A 19,073-nucleotide genomic window follows, 5' to 3' on the forward strand; every position below is an offset into this window, starting at 1 on the left:
TAATCAAGGCTGCTGCAAAGGCTTTTCCAATGTCACATACCACCAGCCGGTACTGGGCACCCATTGCTTGCGCGCTGGTTCCATCGTGTGCTATTGTACTCACAATTTTTTTTCTTTCTCCCTAGTTAAATATTCAGTACTGGAAACACAGTCAGCAGAACCACCAAAACAAGACAGTGCGAAGATGTAAAGCATGACCCAGAGCTAGAAAAGAATCAGTCAGCAGCAAACTGAGATCTTCTTACATGCTTGTAATTTAGCTTTTTATTTAATTTGACTCCAAAGCTATTTAATGTGTACTTTGGCTTGAACTGGCTTCTTATTGCTCTAGGCTTTAGGGTTAGAGTGGTAGTATGTGTTTATTTTTTGTAAAGAGGTATATGTTTACATTGAGGTAATATTGTAGGTTTGATGTCCAGTTGTATGCAAACCAACAGAAGGTGCTTCAGTTGTGGTCGATTTTCAATTAACGGACAAGGTCTTTTCAAGGAGCAGAAGACCTTACAGGTATGGGGACAGTGAAGTGCCTGTACATAGCAATCCAAAGCAAACCATCCAAAGCCCTCCGTAAAGCACCTCCAGCCAACTTCTGCCATCAGCTATGAGCGCGTCACTTCCAACGCGGTGGTGAAAACTGCACATTTCCTAAGGGATTGCGGTCCTTAGCGTAGCTACACCTAAAAATAAAGTGCCTATGGGCAGGTCCTCGGGTGGGGCCTCGGGCTGGGGCAGGTGGCTCCCTGCTCCGACGCCAGGAGTTGAGGATGCTTCACCACCACACAGTGCTGGGCTTCTCACCACATAAAAGGACCTGATTTTCACGCCAAGTCATAAATACAGGTAATAGCAGTGTGTGCAGTGTTCACTTTTAGCAAATACCCTTTGAATGCTTGGCTATGCCAGAGATCAGAATGGAGCTGAAGCTGCCAAGCGATACAGTTTATCTGTGTGACATGAGATACCTACCTTGTCACTGAAATGAAAACTCTGTGTCTGGATGCTTCCAGGGACAGGTTCAGATCTCAATCACACTAGAACAAATGACAGATTTAACAGAAAATAAACAAAGTACATATCCGTTAAGACCTGTGCCACTCACTGCCACAAGAGAAGTCAAGCTCCACAAGATGCAGTCCCCCCCACCGTCTCCTCCAGTCATTAACGCAACTATTGAGGGCCCTCCCCGGCACCTGAGGCAGAAAAAGGCTAGAAAGCTCCATCCTTCGTGTCACCGACTAACCTTTAAAAAAGGCAGAATCTCCGGAGAGGATGGGTCCTCCATCGCCATCCTGCAGCTTTCTGGGGAGCGTCGGGCTGCGAGCGGTGCTCGGCAGGACACTGGGCTACACCACGGCAGCACTCCGGTCCCGCACGGATGCTCACGCAACTCTCTTCAGTGTTGTGGTACCAGTGTCAAGACCTGACCTTCACTAGCCTGCAAGAATTTGTGTTTATATTTCTAATCCCTCCCCAAGCCTTTTTTATCGCTGCTAAAATGTGGATACTGCCACTTTCTGATACATTTATCCAAATTGGTAATTGCTGAAAAAGCATGCTGTCAAGTGAAGGAAAATTCACTTTACGTGGTGTAAGAAGTACTCACTATTTATATATAAACCTGAAACGTGTGCATTTTGTACTGTTTTGCAAATCCCATATTTTGTGAATGTGTATTAAAAAAAAAGCCTTTTCAGTTGGATGTAGAAATTCACAGCTTTCAGGTAGACATGACTCAGAGAAGGCCTTGCCAGGAGGTGAATCGGCCTAGGAGCATTGCTGCCTAACAGCTCCATTTGAAAGGAAATTGCCTAGTAACACGGTTAAGTATTTTGCAATAGCTGCACAATTCTTTATGCTCTTTTTAACACTTGCATTTTTAAAGCCTTACACTAGCTCTAGCGCAACAGCTACAGTGCTTTCTAAGGGAGATGGGTTCTAGGGGTATGTGGTGCCTCGCGTGCATTCAGAACACTTCGGCTACGATACTGCTGCAAACTACTGCTGCTTTGGTTTACGGATGTGTTTGGATTAGAAAACAAAAATATGTAATTATTGGCTGCCTGGAGAGTGGAAGCAGGGGAAGCGGCGGCGGGACGCGCTCTGTGCTTGCCTGCTCCCAGGGGCGGCTTTTCGCGGGGAGCGTGCCTGCGGGATCGGGTCACCGCGTGCAGCCGCTCGGGTGCCGACGAAGCCGCGCAGCCGAGTTTGTGTATCCCATCCCCAAACACCGTCGCCTGTTTTTCTTTCTTAGCCAAACACATTTGAACGCTGTAGCATGAAAAATGCTTTTAGAAAGCTATTGTGGATGAAGCGTTACAACACAGCATTGATGAGAACTAGGAGCCGTTTTCCTAGCTTAGATCGAGTGACCGTAATCCCATTCCTCCTTTTGCCGATGACCCTGTTTGCTGTAGATGCAGATCGTCGGTTTTATTGCATTTCTTTTACCGTGCCGTCCCTGTTTGGTGGAGAGTGCAATGGAGGGCCCAGCATTGCTTAAAGAATACAGCACCTACCCCTCCTTCGGGCAATTCTTACACCAGGACACAGGAGAAACACGTGTCTCATTCACAAATACTGCAGTTAAAAAGAAAAAAACCAAAGCTGTTTCACTGAAAAAAACCACGCAGTTTTTAGAACTTGGAAGTTGCTCCTTTCCGCAAGGCCTTTTCTGTGACATTGGTGAATACTTACGCCTTAGTGTAATTTCTAGGTATGCGGAAAACCATAAATGCGCAGTGAAAGAGAGCACTTTTTAAAAGATTTACAGTAACAGAATTCAAGATGTCTTTCTCTAGGATTTCAACTAGGAAAATATTGACAAATACTGCAGTAAAGAAATTAAGCTTCGTCTTCTCTTCAAAACTCGACAAAAGTCAAAGTCTTAACGTGCTACATGTCAGTAAAGGCTCAAATTGCTTTTCATTGCAGTCTGTCTCCTTCTCCATCTGAACTGCCAGACCAGTCTCCGAGAAAAGGGGAGTTTACACATCATCTCTATTTTAGGCATTATAGCAACCGAGAGGATTCCTGTGCATTTTCTTAGTAGTGATCCAAGTTCTGAAACAACTGACCCAGCACTGGCCTAACTACTTCCCTTTAATTAGTATCTAGTCTCTTTAAATCTGGATATGGAATTTTTAAAAATCCTGCACTTTAGGTTCTGTATTCTCATCCTTTATAAAACAAGGCCATAAAACACTGGAAAACTGGGATTTTTTTTTTTTATGAGTCTAAAAACTGTACATACAGCTGCCGTGGGAGTTCATGTACTACCTGTGCTGTGAGCTCTTACACACCTCACTTCCTCAGCTTAACTAAAGCTATTTTTAATACAACGATCCAGAAAAGGTTTCTCAATGACAGAGAAAAGAGAGAATTGAAAGAATTTAACTAGCTCTTGTCCTGTTTATTCTATCCATTATGTGCATTTTCCTTTGGCAATACCGTCACAGTTTCTTCACTGGAGATTTGGCAATACTGTAGTAGTTTCTTTGGTTTAGATTCTTCAGTTGAGAATACTCTGACATGAATGTCAGCTATTTTGGCACTATAAACTCAGTTATTTTCATGCAACCCACTAATGAACCCTTACAAGTGCTATATTGTCATTCCTAACTACTCATTTGTTGTGATAAAAGTGGAATTAGTCCATAATACCATTTCAAATTCTGAAAAAGTAAGATGAGCCGACAGGCTAAGGCTTCAAAAATCTGCTTCTGCAACAAAGGAGGTTCAGGAACAAATGAAGTTCAGAAACAACGGTACTGTGAAATTACAGGATCCTTTCTTTCGAGTGAAATCCTTACTTAAAAGCAAGGGATATTGTTTGCTGCTGCAGAAGCGATCCGTACCAAATGAAGGCTGAATGTTGCATTGTAAGAAAATAAGATCCATTTTGCTCATGTGCATGTAAGGATCACGGGGGGTAAAAATCAGAATTTGACTACCATTGGAAAACACCAAATAAAACAAATTGACTCGTAAGACGTTTTAGACTTGATTTTTTTGTGGGGTTTTTTATGTTGGAAGTAAACTGCAAATGGTGGGCTACATCCTTAGTGTACATTGCCTCTTCTAGAACTGCACTAAAGACTTTATTTAGAAAAACAAACCAGACTTTGTGAGAAAACAAGTATCGTTACGAAAACTTTAATTTAACATTAAAAATGAAGTATTTGCACACATACACATACACACGCTCTCCTCAGGTCACCCAGCAACTAAACTCCAGGCAGCGCCCTACGTCCCTGGCCGCACTCAGCGCGGCCGCTTTTGCTCCTTTTCGCTGCCCTGGGTTTCCTGCAGTTTTATTTGGATTTTCACATCCCGTAGATGAATCTCCCAAGCAGTGCAAACTACTGTTTTGACCTTTGCATAACGATGCAGTGCTTAAGTCTCAGAGTCAAAAAAGGTGGTTTATAGTTCAAACTAGCTAATTTTGACTTATACTTCTTCTAGAAATAAAATTCTTTCTTCCCAACTGCACAAGATCTGGCAGTAAGAAGATCTTCAATATGATACCCGCTTAGTTCAGCATATATGATCTCTCAGCAAACGGACACTCCCTTTTGCTTTTTAACGTAAATGCTTTGCATGGGGAATACCCTTAAATTGCCATTTTACTTTGTCCTCTGCCGTGGGGCTCAGTGAATGGGAGCTGTTGATCCCTTATTTCCAGCTTTTAGAAAACCAGCCATTCTTGGTGTTACGGCACCATACAGCACATGAAGTAGTAAAGGTTTTCTCGGAAAATAAGAGAAAAATCAAACACTTCTTGTTTAAAGCTTTAACTCCTTTAGAGGAAGGCTGCCTATGCAGGGAACAAAACCAGGCAGACAGGAGTGTTTACCAGCTTTAAAAGCCTTCTTCCATTTTAATGAAACAACAAAACCCCCATTTTTATCTACAACGGAGGAAAAAGGGTAGTTCAGCTCTGAAACAGGACTAAAATGGCAAAGTGTCTGATGCTGATGATTCACTTTACAATCAAAAAATGTTTCGGTTGGTTACCAAGGCTTCAGCCCATTCCGGGACAACAGTCAAATCCTACAGGTCAAATTTAACTGCTTGCTGTCTTTGCACATTCTCTTTATACTCAGCAGAGTCAAAACCAAAAACCAAAGCAAAAGAAGATCCAGCTTTTGAATCAGAAGTTAATAGTGCTGTCCAAGGTGCATTAGACAGGGAACAGGGTTCTGCTCTTTCCTCAACCAGTTCAATACTGCCTTGTTGAAAAATAAAAAATCATGACAGAATTAGTTGTTAAATCCATAGGAAAAAATCTGATTATCAGGAATCAGACTGAGTACAAAGATAGTCACCTCTTCAATATAAAACTATGCTTTAACCAGCATATACGAACTATATAATACCTTTGAAAATGTCCACGCTAAGTACATACAAAAAGCTCCATGGTGCTTACGCGTATTCCAGCAGGACCCCTCCCGCAGTGCTCCCCCTTCAGATCAGAGAAGGCTCACGGAGCTGCCTTGAAACTGGTGGAGAAACAGCCAGCCAGTCGGCTGAAATAACTGGTATTCTTCTATGCAAAACCCAGTTCTCAGAGTTTAGCTCTAGGAATCTAAGCTTTAAAAATCTCAGAATGCCCAGCTAATCCAGTCATCACTTTTACAAGAATTATAGAGAAAATGTTGTGATTATTAGCAGCAATAAAGAGGAAAACTTCAAAAGATTTTCTTTAGCACTGCATTTTAGAGATAATGTGCTTTACTTTAATATACAGTTAAAACGTCAAGGAAATCCAAAGTATGGAAGAGTTTAATTCAATACCAGCTCAACGTATTTTGGCGATGTAAAATTCACTGCTGGCATAACTGTTCAGCGGAACATTTTTACAGGAAAACATCTTTCGTCTATTTATAAAAAGCCTGAGGTTGCTTAAGAGATGCAACATCACAAGCCTTCCTAAACTTTGTTCTTGCAGGTGAGTAACTGTTATAAAAAACATTCACTATAATAAAAAGGACATGTTGAAATACCCTGCGCTGCACAGTGAACTTGTAAGACTGGATACAGCACATTAGCCTTTCCAGTTGAAGTTGCAGAAGTGCTCAGCGGCTCACCTTACTCGTTAACTATATGCTACATATATGAATGCAGAGAAACGGGAAAGCACCATCGCATATTAAGAACAAGCATGGTAATACACGAATACTCACAGACAGTAAAAACCACAATCAGCATATAGAATCAATCGGCTCTTAAGAACGGGGCTTAATTCCCACCAGCAGAACGTGGAGCAATACAAACACAAGTCAAAAAGCAGAGCTGCAGTATTTAAGTGCCCTAAGGAGAAGAACCAGATTCTCATGAAACACAGCAAGGAAAACAATCCAGGGAAAATGTTCAGCATGCACCATTTCTGGCCTTCCAAGAACGCCACTGAATAATTTTTCAAAAGGTTATAGTAATCAAATCTCTCTGATACGAATATTGGGGGGGGGGGGGGGGGGGAGATGAAAGAAAGTTGGGAATGTATATTTTACATGAAAACACCATTAAATTATTCACTTTACAGAAAAAAAATGCTAGCAGCAATTTAAAAAACAAAAAGCCAAGAGGCTTTATTTCAAGAAAACCAATTAAGATCATATTATTTAAAAACTTTGTCAAACAAAGTCATTACAAGGTAAGGTCTTCCAAAGAGTCTGGACAGGCAGGATCCATTTTCTGAACTTACAGCTTAAAACCACGGGAGTATGCATATGTTTAACATCACATACACATGTGTATAAATGGACACAGCTTTGCATTTTGTGTGTACACTTTAAAGCAAAACACGCTTAACAAAACGTGGAGCTATACAGACTATACAATTTACACAGCTGGGTGTCATTCCAACCCCAAATATTACCATTTGCTAGAAAACAAACTTTTACTTTGTACAAGACTTTGACATGAATAAGTTTACCCCTTGCTCAGGAGGCTGAAACTGAACAATAAGCTAAACAGTCCAAAGACTTTATTTCAACTTGTACAAAAGGCATTAAAAAACCTAAAATACAGGCTTTACCAAATATATTACATCATACAAGTCAGTGTGGTATACTTGATAAATCCAGCTTAACTTCATCCACTTTTAATGGCATATTTAATCGAAATGTAAAACTGACTACACTGGAAAACATTTATTTTAAAACCAATTTCCAAGTGCATTAATTACCTAAAAAATATAAATTGCTCTAGCCAAAAAAAAATAAATATATATCTATTACTGAGTGAAATAAGGAGCTCCCATTCAGAAAAAAACATTCTGTGTAAGCATCATGTGGCATTTAATCTGATTCTCTCAACGAGGCATGGTACCCTAGGCAGTGTGAGAGGCATTTTTCTGTCTGCTTGGCAGATGGATTCCTTTTTAGGATGGTTAAATTGTTAGTCGCTCAAAACAAACTTTAATTTCACAATTGGTGATTTAGCTAGAGATGTCAAAACACATGTGGGAACTGCCAACAAGAAAATACATCCCATCTATTGAAGCTCTTTTTGGCCTCATCATGATAATATCAGACACAGAGTAAGGCATGTAGATCATAGCAATTACAAGTCACTCACAATCCTTTTGTGATGGAAAAAGCATTTCACTCTCCTCTCTGTATTACCTGCCACAAATTTTTTCACATGGCTTTCGTTACACATCACACAGAGGTGTGCACCGGTGTGGCTGAATGGGAAGGAGATGAACCTCTATCAGAGGAGGAAGAAATGGATCGTGTAGCTGCTTCCCGCTGCAAATCTTCAACCTTCTTCTGAAGCTCCGTCCGGATGGTGAGGAGCTCTTTAAGATTTTGATGGATTGGAACCTGCCGGGTGAAGAAAGAAAAGGCTTACTTTAACTCTCATAGTGAGTTATCTTCTCAAGCAATGCTTCCACTGTTTCCTTCAGTAACACAATGAATCCAACACCTATGAATTTCAGTATATCAATATTTAGGGAAAGTGTTTCTTCAGTCATTTGAAATGAAACATTGCAGCCCTGTCCCTTGCTAACACCACGGGTGGCAGGAAACCTATTCAAAAGACTGTCTGCAAATGGTCTTGATGGGATAGCAAACATATTCCAATAAATGTATCCCTATCCCTTATCAATACCACTTTCAGTTGAACTTAAAATGCCTTTCCCAGGAACTAGTTACCCTGCCTGCTGGGACAGAACTTATGCTGTAGAGAGTAGAGTTCACAAAGCTGGCTCCATACGGAGCATCTTGTTACTCTTCTAACCAGGCATCTTTCCAAGAGCCTGACCCCTTCCAGCTTGTCAGTGAGAAAAGTGTTGCAGCCAACTGAATTGTGCTTGTGGTGGACCTCCCGGAGTCACACTGCGATAAACCTTTCGTAGAAGTGGGTCAGGTTTCTGCCTCTACTTCTGACAGTGCCTGAAAAACACCAGAGGTGCACCACTCTGCATCAGACTTCTAGGCATTTTTCACGCTCATCTGCAACACTCAACTATATCACGGCCAAAGGAAGATGCAAGCCACACTGGGTTTTACAGCTGGATCTGTTATCTCAGACAAGCACAGAGACCTCCCCTTCTTCCAAATGCTACAGAAAGGCCAAAAAAGTTTGACTGTAAATTGCTTTTCATTTATTTTATCCTGTATAACCTCTAATTGTTTACTGCTTTTGGAAAGAGCAAGATGGGAAAATAATTTAATTGGGCTGGCGAGACAATCAAGGGGAAATGCAGCAATGGGAAACCTATGGATCGCTAGACGTTGTAAGTAATTTATACCCTGGGATTCTGGAACGCCAGGCTCCAGGGAACTGCATTCACCCATGACTGCTTCCTACTGCTTAAAAGTGATTACAGGGCTGGGATGCACACCTGAGCATGAAATTCTCACACGATGCTACGTGAAGAAGATATCAAAAACCAGAAAGGGTTTCTCTTCTTGCCATCAATACACAGCTCGGTCACAATTTATGTTTTTGTCAATCCAGGCTTTTTAAAGAAAGTTCATCAAAAATCCATGCATTTGATTTTGACATTTTCAAAATCTAACACTGGTGTTTCTGAAACAGGAAAATACCATTTCATTTCTAACTGAAAAGAATAAAATAGCATCAAACAGTCTGGTTTAGGTCAACATCTTTTTGGCCATATGCTTCTTTCTTGTTTGTGGCTTAGCCCATGAACAGAAACTTCAGCGTATTCACAAAGTGCTGCTCCCAGTACCCTGGGAGTCATCAATTCATCCAGCATGCCATCTACAGCAATTTTAAAAGCGTAACTTCTTGAGTCTTCAGCAGAACAATCGCTGCACACCATCAAGCTCCAGTGACCCCAGAGTCCTGCCTTCGCTATGCAATGAATTCCTCCTCTTCTTGTAATCTTCTCCCGCATCCACCGTACAAACGCTTTAGCTGGTGAGGCCACAAGTCTACAGACAACAGCCTCCTTCGCTCATCGAACACAAAGCACACCCTCCAGAAAGCCAATCTCATTTTTCTGAGGTGGTCTACAGAAAATGTATACACCTAAAAACACGGCAAAACTGAGTCTGGTGATGAAGTTTTTCCAAAATGCTGTAATACACAGTATGGAAAATTAAAATTTCACTGAAGACCAAGACTTTCTGGAATTAGCACTCCCCTTCTATTTTTTTTTTCTTTCCTCAAGTAAAAGATCCCTTCCTCATACACTCCCACTTCGGATTTCTTCTTTATGAAGACATTTTCCTGAAACACTTAGGTCTGTAACAGAGTGATTTACCATTGGTATCATTAGTCACGCAAGCCCTGGGTCACGGGAGATTTGTACACCTGATTTCTGCACAGCTCAATCATGATTCAGCATAACAGCGCAATTCCTCTTAGACACCTTTCACACGGGCATTAGCTGGTGCGTTCCACTGCACAATGCTCAAACACTCATAAAAAGCAGTTCCAAACAACTGGCTTTTGGGGAACCCACTACAAATCCTTTCAGGATAGACTACACAAAAGCCGCTGCAGAACTTGGCACGCTGCGTAAAGTGCTTCAAGGGGGAAAAGTGTGGCTGCGCATCTCAATCCTTCTTCTGTGTTCCCCCAGAACGTAGTTCAACAAGACACATGCTCAAACTTTGACGCAAGTGCTGTTCTCTCCACGCGTCCATCTCAAAGAACAGGACTGTCTTTAAATACATTAGCTAAATAACAACAGTGACATTTTAAAAGTCTGTGTATATTCAAGTCACACAAAAAAAACTCTTCAATGTTAAGGTTGCAAAATTATGCTCTCAAAAAATTAGGAGGTGTCAGAATGAAGATTACTTCTCCAAACTCAATTCAGCCTTCCTGTACATCTGTATAAAATCATTGGTTAAATAAACATTAAAATACTAGTTTCCCTCTTGCATTCCTCATTTATTCAGTGTGCGGTGTGATGCTACTCAATTAGTGAGCAGTTATTCAATATTTAGTTTTCTTTGCAGTGTCTGATCCCATCCTTTATTTATTCTTCTGAACTTAAAATGCTTAGGTTTCCTTCCCTGTACTTTCATCTCATGTCAAGAAACAAATTTATTTCTGCAGCACCCTAAGGTATGAGGTACGGGAGTACTAACACTCCACTTTGATAGACAAGGATCTGAAGCAGGCACCTCCTAATTTTGCATACCTTGGATCTCAAATTGGTTTAACAGAGAACTTAGGAATTCTGCAGTTCAGTCTTGCGGATATCAAGCAGCACACCCAGTAAATAAGGAGCACACTCATGGTGACCATTCTGCTCCAGGTGTCTCCCTTACAACAGAGGCATCCTGTAGCAAAGGCAGGAAGAAACTTCATTTCTCCAGAATAGCATCCTGCTCCCTCACCCACAGGACAGTTTTTTCTTTGCCTGCATGCGTGCCCTCTCCAGCCTGCTTTCTCAGATTGTATTCCATGGGCTGAACAGAAAGCAGACCTCCAACACTTTGAGCATTACTCACTCCTAGTTCCTATTCCCAGTTCGTCACAACTCTCTCATAGACTCTGTATCAAATCCATCTCGCAGTCCTTTTACTCTCATTTATTCTCAGCCCTTGAGAATTCACTGAGATTTGTTCCAGCCTCAGACCTCCAAATTGGATGAATTTCTTCCAGGATATGAGCAGGCACATTTCTGAAACATAATCTCTCTTACTAAAATCTCGTGTTTGCCCTAGAGATGGAATATTTACAGAAAAAGAGCCCCTCGCCCCAACAAAAGCAGTCTACAATACCAATATTTTCATATGGGAAAACATTTTTCTTAGCCACATACTCATAAGCAACTGAGTCTTCTTGGATGAAGTTTTACAAAACAATTCAGTCAGACACACATACCTGGGGACTCAACACAAATCATTAGAGTCCGGCAAAGCTGTAAGCAAGGCAGAGTAGGGTCTTATAATGGGGAAAAAAACAAGAAAAAAGGGTCACCTTTAAAATGTTGGCCATCCTTTAATAAGTGTATGTTAGATGTAAACACTGCAAGACAGTTCTACATAAATATCATCATGCCATTTCATACGGTAGTGTAAACACGAATCATCTTCTCATGTCAAGTCTTTCCCAGGAAAAGATTCTCGTTGCTTGCCATTTAACACAACATCATGTAAATGCACGTTGATGTAAAACAACAAAATTCAAAAAACAGATTTCACATGCTCAACTTCTGATACCTACTTTAATTTCGTGAAATAACATGTCAAATTCAGTCTAGAGAAATCTTTAGCACTTTCAGAGTATTTTCAAGCAGCTGACAATAACTGATTTATTAGTGATAAAGGTCCATGTTAGAATTGCATACTCATGGGGTAAGAAAAAGGTGGTATAGGCAGATGAAAGATATAAAAAAATACTACAGAAGTTCTTATAAAAAGACCTGAAAAGCAGCCTGGCAGGAGCAGCTGTGTTTCCCCCCAGATGTCTTCAATTCTGCTACTGTAACTTCCCCTTTTCAAAAAAACCCAGCGAATTCAAATGTGAATGAATGAAAAGATAGACAACGGTGCTAGGGTGAAAAAGGGGGAAAATGCCCAAAACAAAGCCTCAGCTTCAAGTCAGATGTATTTATTTTTTTTAATGAAACCGTTAAGAGAACCAAATACTGGAATTATGCACCTTTCTGGAAGCCTCCTTCCATCTTGGAAGGAGGAAGAAGAGTAAGAGGATGAAGCATCTTCAACTGAATTCTGTCACAAAAAACATCAAAATAATAATAAAAAAGATTAGTTATTTCCACATTTCCTGAAGACTTATTCCCAGGCAGACCTGTTGCTGCCAGTGTTTCCTCATACCACCCTGTGCAAATTCTTACAGATAAATATCTCCATTTTTGTCACTTCACACCATTATATTTCAGCATGCGATTCCTCTCTCAAACAAAGCCGCCTTCAGAAGGAAATGGGTCCAACAACCTTCACAGTAACACCTGTAATGGCTTGCTGTGAACGAGGTTCTCCTTTACTTTGCCACTGTTTAGAATAAAAGCAAGTGGAAGAGTGACAGATTCTGTAAGGAACAAGAAGTTTGGAGAAGATGGTTTATTAAAAGATCTTGTTACCACCTTAACCCTAGAAGCGTATACTTGCACAGCACAAGTAGTGTCTCCATGGCAAGCTTTTATTACAGTCTTGTTAAGAAATCATATAATTGATTTGACTGAGATGAATTTGTTGGGAGTCTGACAGCAGATGTACTGTTTTCTACTCTCTCATCCCGCCTCTCAAATGAGGAGTGGAAGCTCAAAAGATGACTCTGGACCCACCACCCAGTCGCATTCAAGTTATTTTTTGCTGCTCTACTCCACTGTATCAATATCAGGTTTTCAGAAGAGTGTGCATCCTTTCCTTTGTAACACCAGCTTCCCCGCGTGTTGCCGCAGTAATGCTGCTAGGCAACACCCAGCCACTACAGCCAGGTCCCCATCATTTCTGTCCGTACTCCAGGGGAAAGCAAAGACCTACTTCTGCTGCACAAGAGGAGCCTACACAGATGAAACCTAACCCGGCAGTGCATCTGCGGTTTTGCTGGGCTGGTAAATTGGCTGGGCCATTGCTCATTAGGTCTTCAGGATGTTTTTCAAGTGTTATTTAAACTATTACCTCAATGTGCTGAAAAACAGTAAATTTAATTTCCGTTATTTAACAAAATATTCCAGTAAAAAATAAAGTAGAAACATAAAGGTGAATGTACCACATTTTGACAGACTTTGGTGGGTTAACCTCATCAAAAAATTCTGTCATTTGACTATTTATAAGAAATAAAATTAGATTTCTCTAATCACGTAAAATTTCCTAAAAAAAGATTAGACGCTGATCAATCCAAAACAAAATTGCCATTTACATCTAATACAGCTAGCAATACAATCCAAGCAGGGACAGGAGTAAGGAGTTTGCCAGCAGCACCAGGTAGTGGGGATAAGGGCCCGGATCCTTGTGAAGTCTGACCTTGCTCCAGGCATTAACCAAAAAGCTGGCCCTGTAGAAGCTGGAGAAGAATTTACCTGCAACACCTCGAGAAGATTTTTCAGTGTTGTTTTTTTTTCCTTTGAATTGCTACTGTAATATTGACTCAGAAACTAGTAAGAATGTGAGTGAGACCGCATGTTGTTCCCCTCCCTAACTCATAACCAACCTTTTCCAGCCACTTCCCCAAACCCTATGTCCCTAGTCCTTTCACCCATCCTGAGCACTACCCTTAGCACTAAATACAAGCTTTAAAGACTTATCCCAGTTGTCCATGGTTCTAGCGTCTTTTTGTTTGGTTTTAAGCTCTCACCAAGTTTTGTAGTCCTTTCCCATTCAAATCCCTATTTTAATTCCATTACCTCTCATTGAGTTATCTTAAAGAACTAATTTTTTGTAAATAAATTTAAAAAAAAATCAATTCATCAGGAAGACTTTATTTAGCGAAGTTCTTAGGTTTCTCCAGCCTTTTGACAATTTACATTTTTGCCCTTTTCAACATTCTTTTAAGTTTCCAGTTCAACTTTTCTGCATCAAGCCATGACTAAACTTAGGACCTGATCCCTCTTCTCATACAATCTATTAATCTATATCTACCTTCTACTCTTGCACTTCTTCCCTGCTACTTGCTTCCTCTCCCTTCCCTTCCTTATCTGTGATATTGCCAGTTGCCCTGTCTCTCCAGAGAGTGTCTTCTCTCTGGTACGAGCAGCCTCTTTCTTCTGTAAGACTTGATATGATGCTCCCACTGCTAGTGATACTTGCAATATTTGAAACCCTGCACCCAACCAGTAAAAACCAGCAAAATGCTGCAAAATTGAGTGAGCCACGTAATGTTCTTCACTCAGAAAGAACCGATTGTAGGTTCTTGCAAATTAACCAGTTAAACCAGTGGTTTTTTTTTTCCTGATGAGCTAACTTTTCCGCCTATTTCATTCAAAAGCAGATACTTTTCCTACACTTTAAAGATAAGGTACCTACTGCCCATAATGAGCTGAAAAAGAACACTGCCGAAGAAGCATTCTTTAGTGCTTAAAATACCACTGATATGAAACCATTTTTTAAACTGAATTATCCACATGTACATCGAAAGCAGAACCTGGTGTACTGTAACTCTCAGAACACGCCACTTCACAGTGATAATAAATTATTCCTGCTGGGTGAGGACTTCAGGAAAGATAAAGTTGGGGTTTTTTAATTATACCTACACAGAAACTACAATTATGCTATACAATATACATACTACAACACATAAAAAACATCTAGACCTAAGACAGCTTCATTTCCTAAAAAATTCAAACCTTCCTCTTCACAGAATTACTACAGTTCACTTTCAGTATTGATTTTCAGGTTTTCATTCCCAAGTAATTCTTCAGGATTCTGGAGTGCTTTTGGATAGCAAAATTTGTCAACACAAGGATAGGTATAAAAGAAATTATAATAGCTACTCACTTATAGTACCGCCAAGTCTTAATTGGATGGATATCTACTGTGTATTACTGTACTAGCTCAAGGACAGTCATTCACATGAAAATTGTTCAACAGTGAATGCATTTTGTCTTGTTCAGCGAGTATACTTTATCTATTTTAGCAACAGGGAAGAAAGGCTGCACAGGAAAATGGTTATTTTAAATTCATTGCTTGACTTCAGACTGTCGGTTTTTCAAAAACCGACTCTGTGCATTGGAAAGACAACAATATCTTTCACTTGAGCTTTTTGTTCCTCTTCATGAAGAGCTGGAACTCTGACAGACTTGCTTTTAAAACCTAGTTAACAGTATACTCATAGAAAAAGGCAATCTCAAATGATGAAAACAGCAGTTTTCAGTAATAATCAATACTTCCACACTTATTGTAGAGCTATGCTCCTGGGAAACCAAGCAAAACCCCCTGGCCTTCTGGAAAAGCAATGACTAGCAAACAGAAATTATGAATGTTACCATGTGGGAACTGCAACAGAGGTTTTTGCAAACAACTACAAAAATCTGGAGATCTATTCCAGACTCGGGGAACTCTACACGCTACAAGCTGATGCCATTGCTTGTTAAAACCTCCAGCCCATTTAGATTTAGACATCCAAAAGATTAAAGCAATGCTTCGAGTGCTTGCTCTTCAAAATATGTTAGAAACTCCCAAAAATGAAGATTATTTGTACAGTACTAGTTTCTCCCTTTCTGTGCATGTTCTGATGCTGTGCTCATTACAGGATACCAATCTTTTTTTTTTTTTTTCTTAAATCACTACAGGCTCTTTCAGCACACAGGATAAGCAGTTAGTCTTTATTTCATTCCGTATCAATTGAATGCTGAGAGTTTTATCTGCAGATGTAAGTTACCTGCAGTAAATCAGACTCTGGAAATCTTGATCAGATAGAGAGAAACTATCAGGTACTGTAAGAAACTTGCCTTGTCTCACAAGAAACTCTGTGGTAAATGCAGGGATGAAATCTCCCTAGCTAGGGAAGCACTCAGCTACCTAACCCACACAGCAATTCCTTCTCCTGACATCTCCTGCCTCATTCTTTCATGCAAAAAGATGGACCCAAAACCATGGATTGCGGACCAGCAATGCCAAGCATTTCCAGAGCCATATGATGGCTTTGTCCTGCCACAAAATGGTGTTAAATCATATGTATGAACTTTGAAAATATTACAACCAATGTCAACGTGCTCAGAGAGGAAAATGCTGGGCAACTTGACTGAAGACAGGTATAAATAATATGAACACCCCACGTGCCAGACAGTAAGTCCTACCCTGTCATGTGCAGGATAAAGCATCTCAGTAATTACGTTTTCCAGTTTATTCTCAACAATTTTTCCAGTGATGTCTAGCACCTTATTTGTTCTTTTAAATATGCAATATTTTGTGTTTATTGACACTGAAGTTCAGCTGACATTTAATCACTCAGCTGTTCAACACATCAAATCCTTCCACAATTCTATACACAGTATAAAAAAAAGCAGCACTGTAACCAATTAATTTATATGCTTTCCAGACCGTTTCTGTATATACTGACCAAACAGTTACTTATTCCTACTTTTTCCTTTCCTTTTTTTAAGCCAGCTGTTAACCTATGAACAGACTTTCCCTGGCTTTTCATGGAAGCCCCAAAGACTGCCTTTAGCCGATGATCCCATTCCAGTAGCTGAATTGAATTTCTAGGTTATAGATGGTGCTAACCTTATAGTCTGGATGAAAGTCCACACACGCAAAGAAAAGAATGAATTTGAAAAACTTATAGGGATTGCTATGATATTATCTCTAGCACAGTGGCCAAATTGCCAGAACAGAGCTTGAAGAAAAATTAGCAGGCATAGAAAACAAAACCAAAAAACCCCCACAAGTTTAAGCCCTGTACTCCAAGGGTTAAAATGTCGTTTCCCAGAAGGCATAAAAACAACTAAACATATCCTAATGGACTATGTAAATTTTGTGACTAAAATACATTCTTTTCCTTGCCTCTCACACAGGAAGGCACAGCTTGAATTGAAAGGACCAGAACTTTTACTTATGCTCCGCATATATGAATGACAAGAGCATGTTAGTTCAAAAATACCGACCCTGCATTAGTCATATTCAGAAAAAACATTTGTTGTGTTCTCCCCACCTTCCAGAGTTGCCCAAGCAGATAACTAACTGACATCTGGCAGCCGGAACTCCTCAAACCAGTGTAAAGAAGAGGTCTGAATGACTACACAGGAAAGGAAAGAAAAATCTATGAAATCAACTGAAAAAATTCAAAGCATTGTACAATCTTATCTATTCCAGACTACTAGGGTCATCTGTAAGTCCAGTAGCAGGTACCCACAGAGCACACACCTCTGTATCAGAGAAGGAAAGAGCTTATCTTCCACATGTCACATACAAATACACATTTCTCCAACCCAAGGAAAGGGCAAATCTGAAAAAAATCTCTTCTCAGTCAATGAACTCAAATAAGATAGGACTAAAATCTATCTCATTTTCTCAGGACAAGAAGTCAATAATGATGTAACACCTCCAAACTGAAACCAAAGAACATTTTATTTCACTTAAGAATTAGAATGACCTTGTTGAAGCACGGTTTAGCAAAAAGGGAATCTATAAGAGATGTCCACATTTAACCTGGAATTTTCCATGTTGTTCACTTCTGAGATACTTGAGCTTTGAACCCTATGGAAGAAGACTGTGTGTCACCTAATTGGACAGCATCTACTGCAATACAGCTGTAATCCTAAAACGAGGCTTTTGATGCAAATAAACACCATCAAAACCACCACTTCAGCCTTACACAAAACTTAGATAGAACTGAAGATACATCATTACAAGCAATCTTTCTTCATAGAACATAAGAATAACTCTGAACTCTACACGTCCTAGTGAAATGACGAATATGATCAGACCTTACTGCGCTGTTAGAGGTCTGATGAGACGCAGGTATTTGAAGACAGAGTACAACAAAGCAAAAATAAATGCTTATATCCAGTTAGCACTCAGTAATTTTCAAATTAAAAAAATTAAAGGTGATGTCTGCTCATTTCCAATAGAACAGTCAATGAAGTGCAATGATTAACTTCTCTCAGTCCATTCAAAAATTCAAGCCTCGCTCACTAATAAAGCTGAAATTAGAAAACCTAAAATATTGCCTCAAACCAAAAACTGCCCTTTTGCTCTTGCGAGTTTCCTCTCCCATAATATAAAAATGGTTGATAATGGGTATCAAACATCCATCCTGATAATATTAAAGGACTCTTCTTCATCTTCCCTTAAACTCGTGTAATTAGGCATTTTCTCCTTTTTGGTGAGTCCCTAGAAAACAATAAACATTTTCTAGTTTCCTAAAGTTTTTGCAGCTGATGAAACAGTATGTGAGGTTGCCTTCAATTGCTATTCATCAGAGAGCTCTTCATTAACATTAAATATTTAACTTTCTCTTATTCCTGTTGAAAAACAAAAGAACCACATTGCAGATGACACCAAGTTGGGTGGAAGTGTCGATCTGCTGGAGGGTAGGAAGGCCCTACAGAGGGACCTGGACAGGCTGGATCGTTGGGCCAGGGCCAACTGCATGAGATTCAACAAGGCTCAGTGCCAGGTCCTGCACTTGGGTCACAACAACCCCACGCAACGCTACAGGCTGGGGGAGGAGTGGCTGGAGAGCTGTCTGGCAGAAAAGGACCTGGGGGTGTTGGTTGACAGCTGCCTGAACATGAGCCAGCAGTGTGCCCAGGTGGCCAGGAGAGCCAATGGCATCCTGGCTTGTATCAGGAATAGTGTGGCCAGCAGGACCAGGGAGGTGATAGTGCCCCTGTATTCGGCACTGGTGAGGTCGCACCTTGAGTACTGTGTTCAGTTTTGGGCCCCTCGCTACAAGAAGGACATGGAGGTGCTGGAGCGTGTCCAAAGAAGGGCAATGAAGCTGGTGAAGGGTCTGGAGCACAAGGCTTATGAGGAGCGGCTGAGGGAGCTGGGGTTGTTTAGCCTGGAGAAGAGGAGGCTGAGGGGAGACCTTATTGCTCTCTACAACTACCTGAAAGGAGATTGTAGCAAGGTGGGGCTCGGTCTCTTCTCCCAAGTAACAAGCAATAGGACAAGAGGAAACGGCCTCAAGCTGCGCCAGGGGAAGTTTAGGTTGCTTATTAGGAAAAACTT

General features: G+C 40.5%; 2 protein-coding genes across 16 annotated transcripts in view; one reads left to right on the top strand and one right to left on the bottom strand.

The window, feature by feature from the left end:
• The window catches only part of CD99L2 (CD99 molecule like 2), a 34,190-nt gene extending 30,203 nt beyond the window's left edge, over nucleotides 1-3,987 (top strand). Inside the window, exon 11 of the mRNA XM_087749297.1 lies at nucleotides 126-3,987. Coding sequence (XP_087605423.1) covers nucleotides 126-190 — 65 coding nt within the window. The 3' untranslated portion in view covers nucleotides 191-3,987. The remainder of the gene's footprint in view (nucleotides 1-125) is intronic.
• Nucleotides 3,988-6,561: 2,574 nt separating this feature from the next.
• The window catches only part of MTMR1 (myotubularin related protein 1), a 40,670-nt gene continuing 28,158 nt past the window's right edge, over nucleotides 6,562-19,073 (bottom strand). For 12 of the 15 annotated variants that reach the window (XM_087748665.1, XM_087748663.1, XM_087748667.1 and 9 more), the window contains one exon: nucleotides 6,562-7,826. In XM_087748665.1, the coding sequence (XP_087604791.1) occupies nucleotides 7,662-7,826 (165 nt within the window). In that variant the 3' untranslated portion in view covers nucleotides 6,562-7,661. Of the gene's footprint in view, nucleotides 7,827-10,627; nucleotides 10,770-19,073 lie in introns of all 15 variants that reach the window. The other 3 variants (XR_015702606.1, XM_087748674.1, XM_087748675.1) reach the window with 2 other exon arrangements.

This window comes from Nipponia nippon, unplaced genomic scaffold (assembly GCF_047370975.1).
Source record: "Nipponia nippon isolate SJK-2023a ecotype South Korea unplaced genomic scaffold, ASM4737097v1 scaffold_12, whole genome shotgun sequence".
Taxonomy (NCBI): domain Eukaryota; kingdom Metazoa; phylum Chordata; class Aves; order Pelecaniformes; family Threskiornithidae; genus Nipponia; species Nipponia nippon.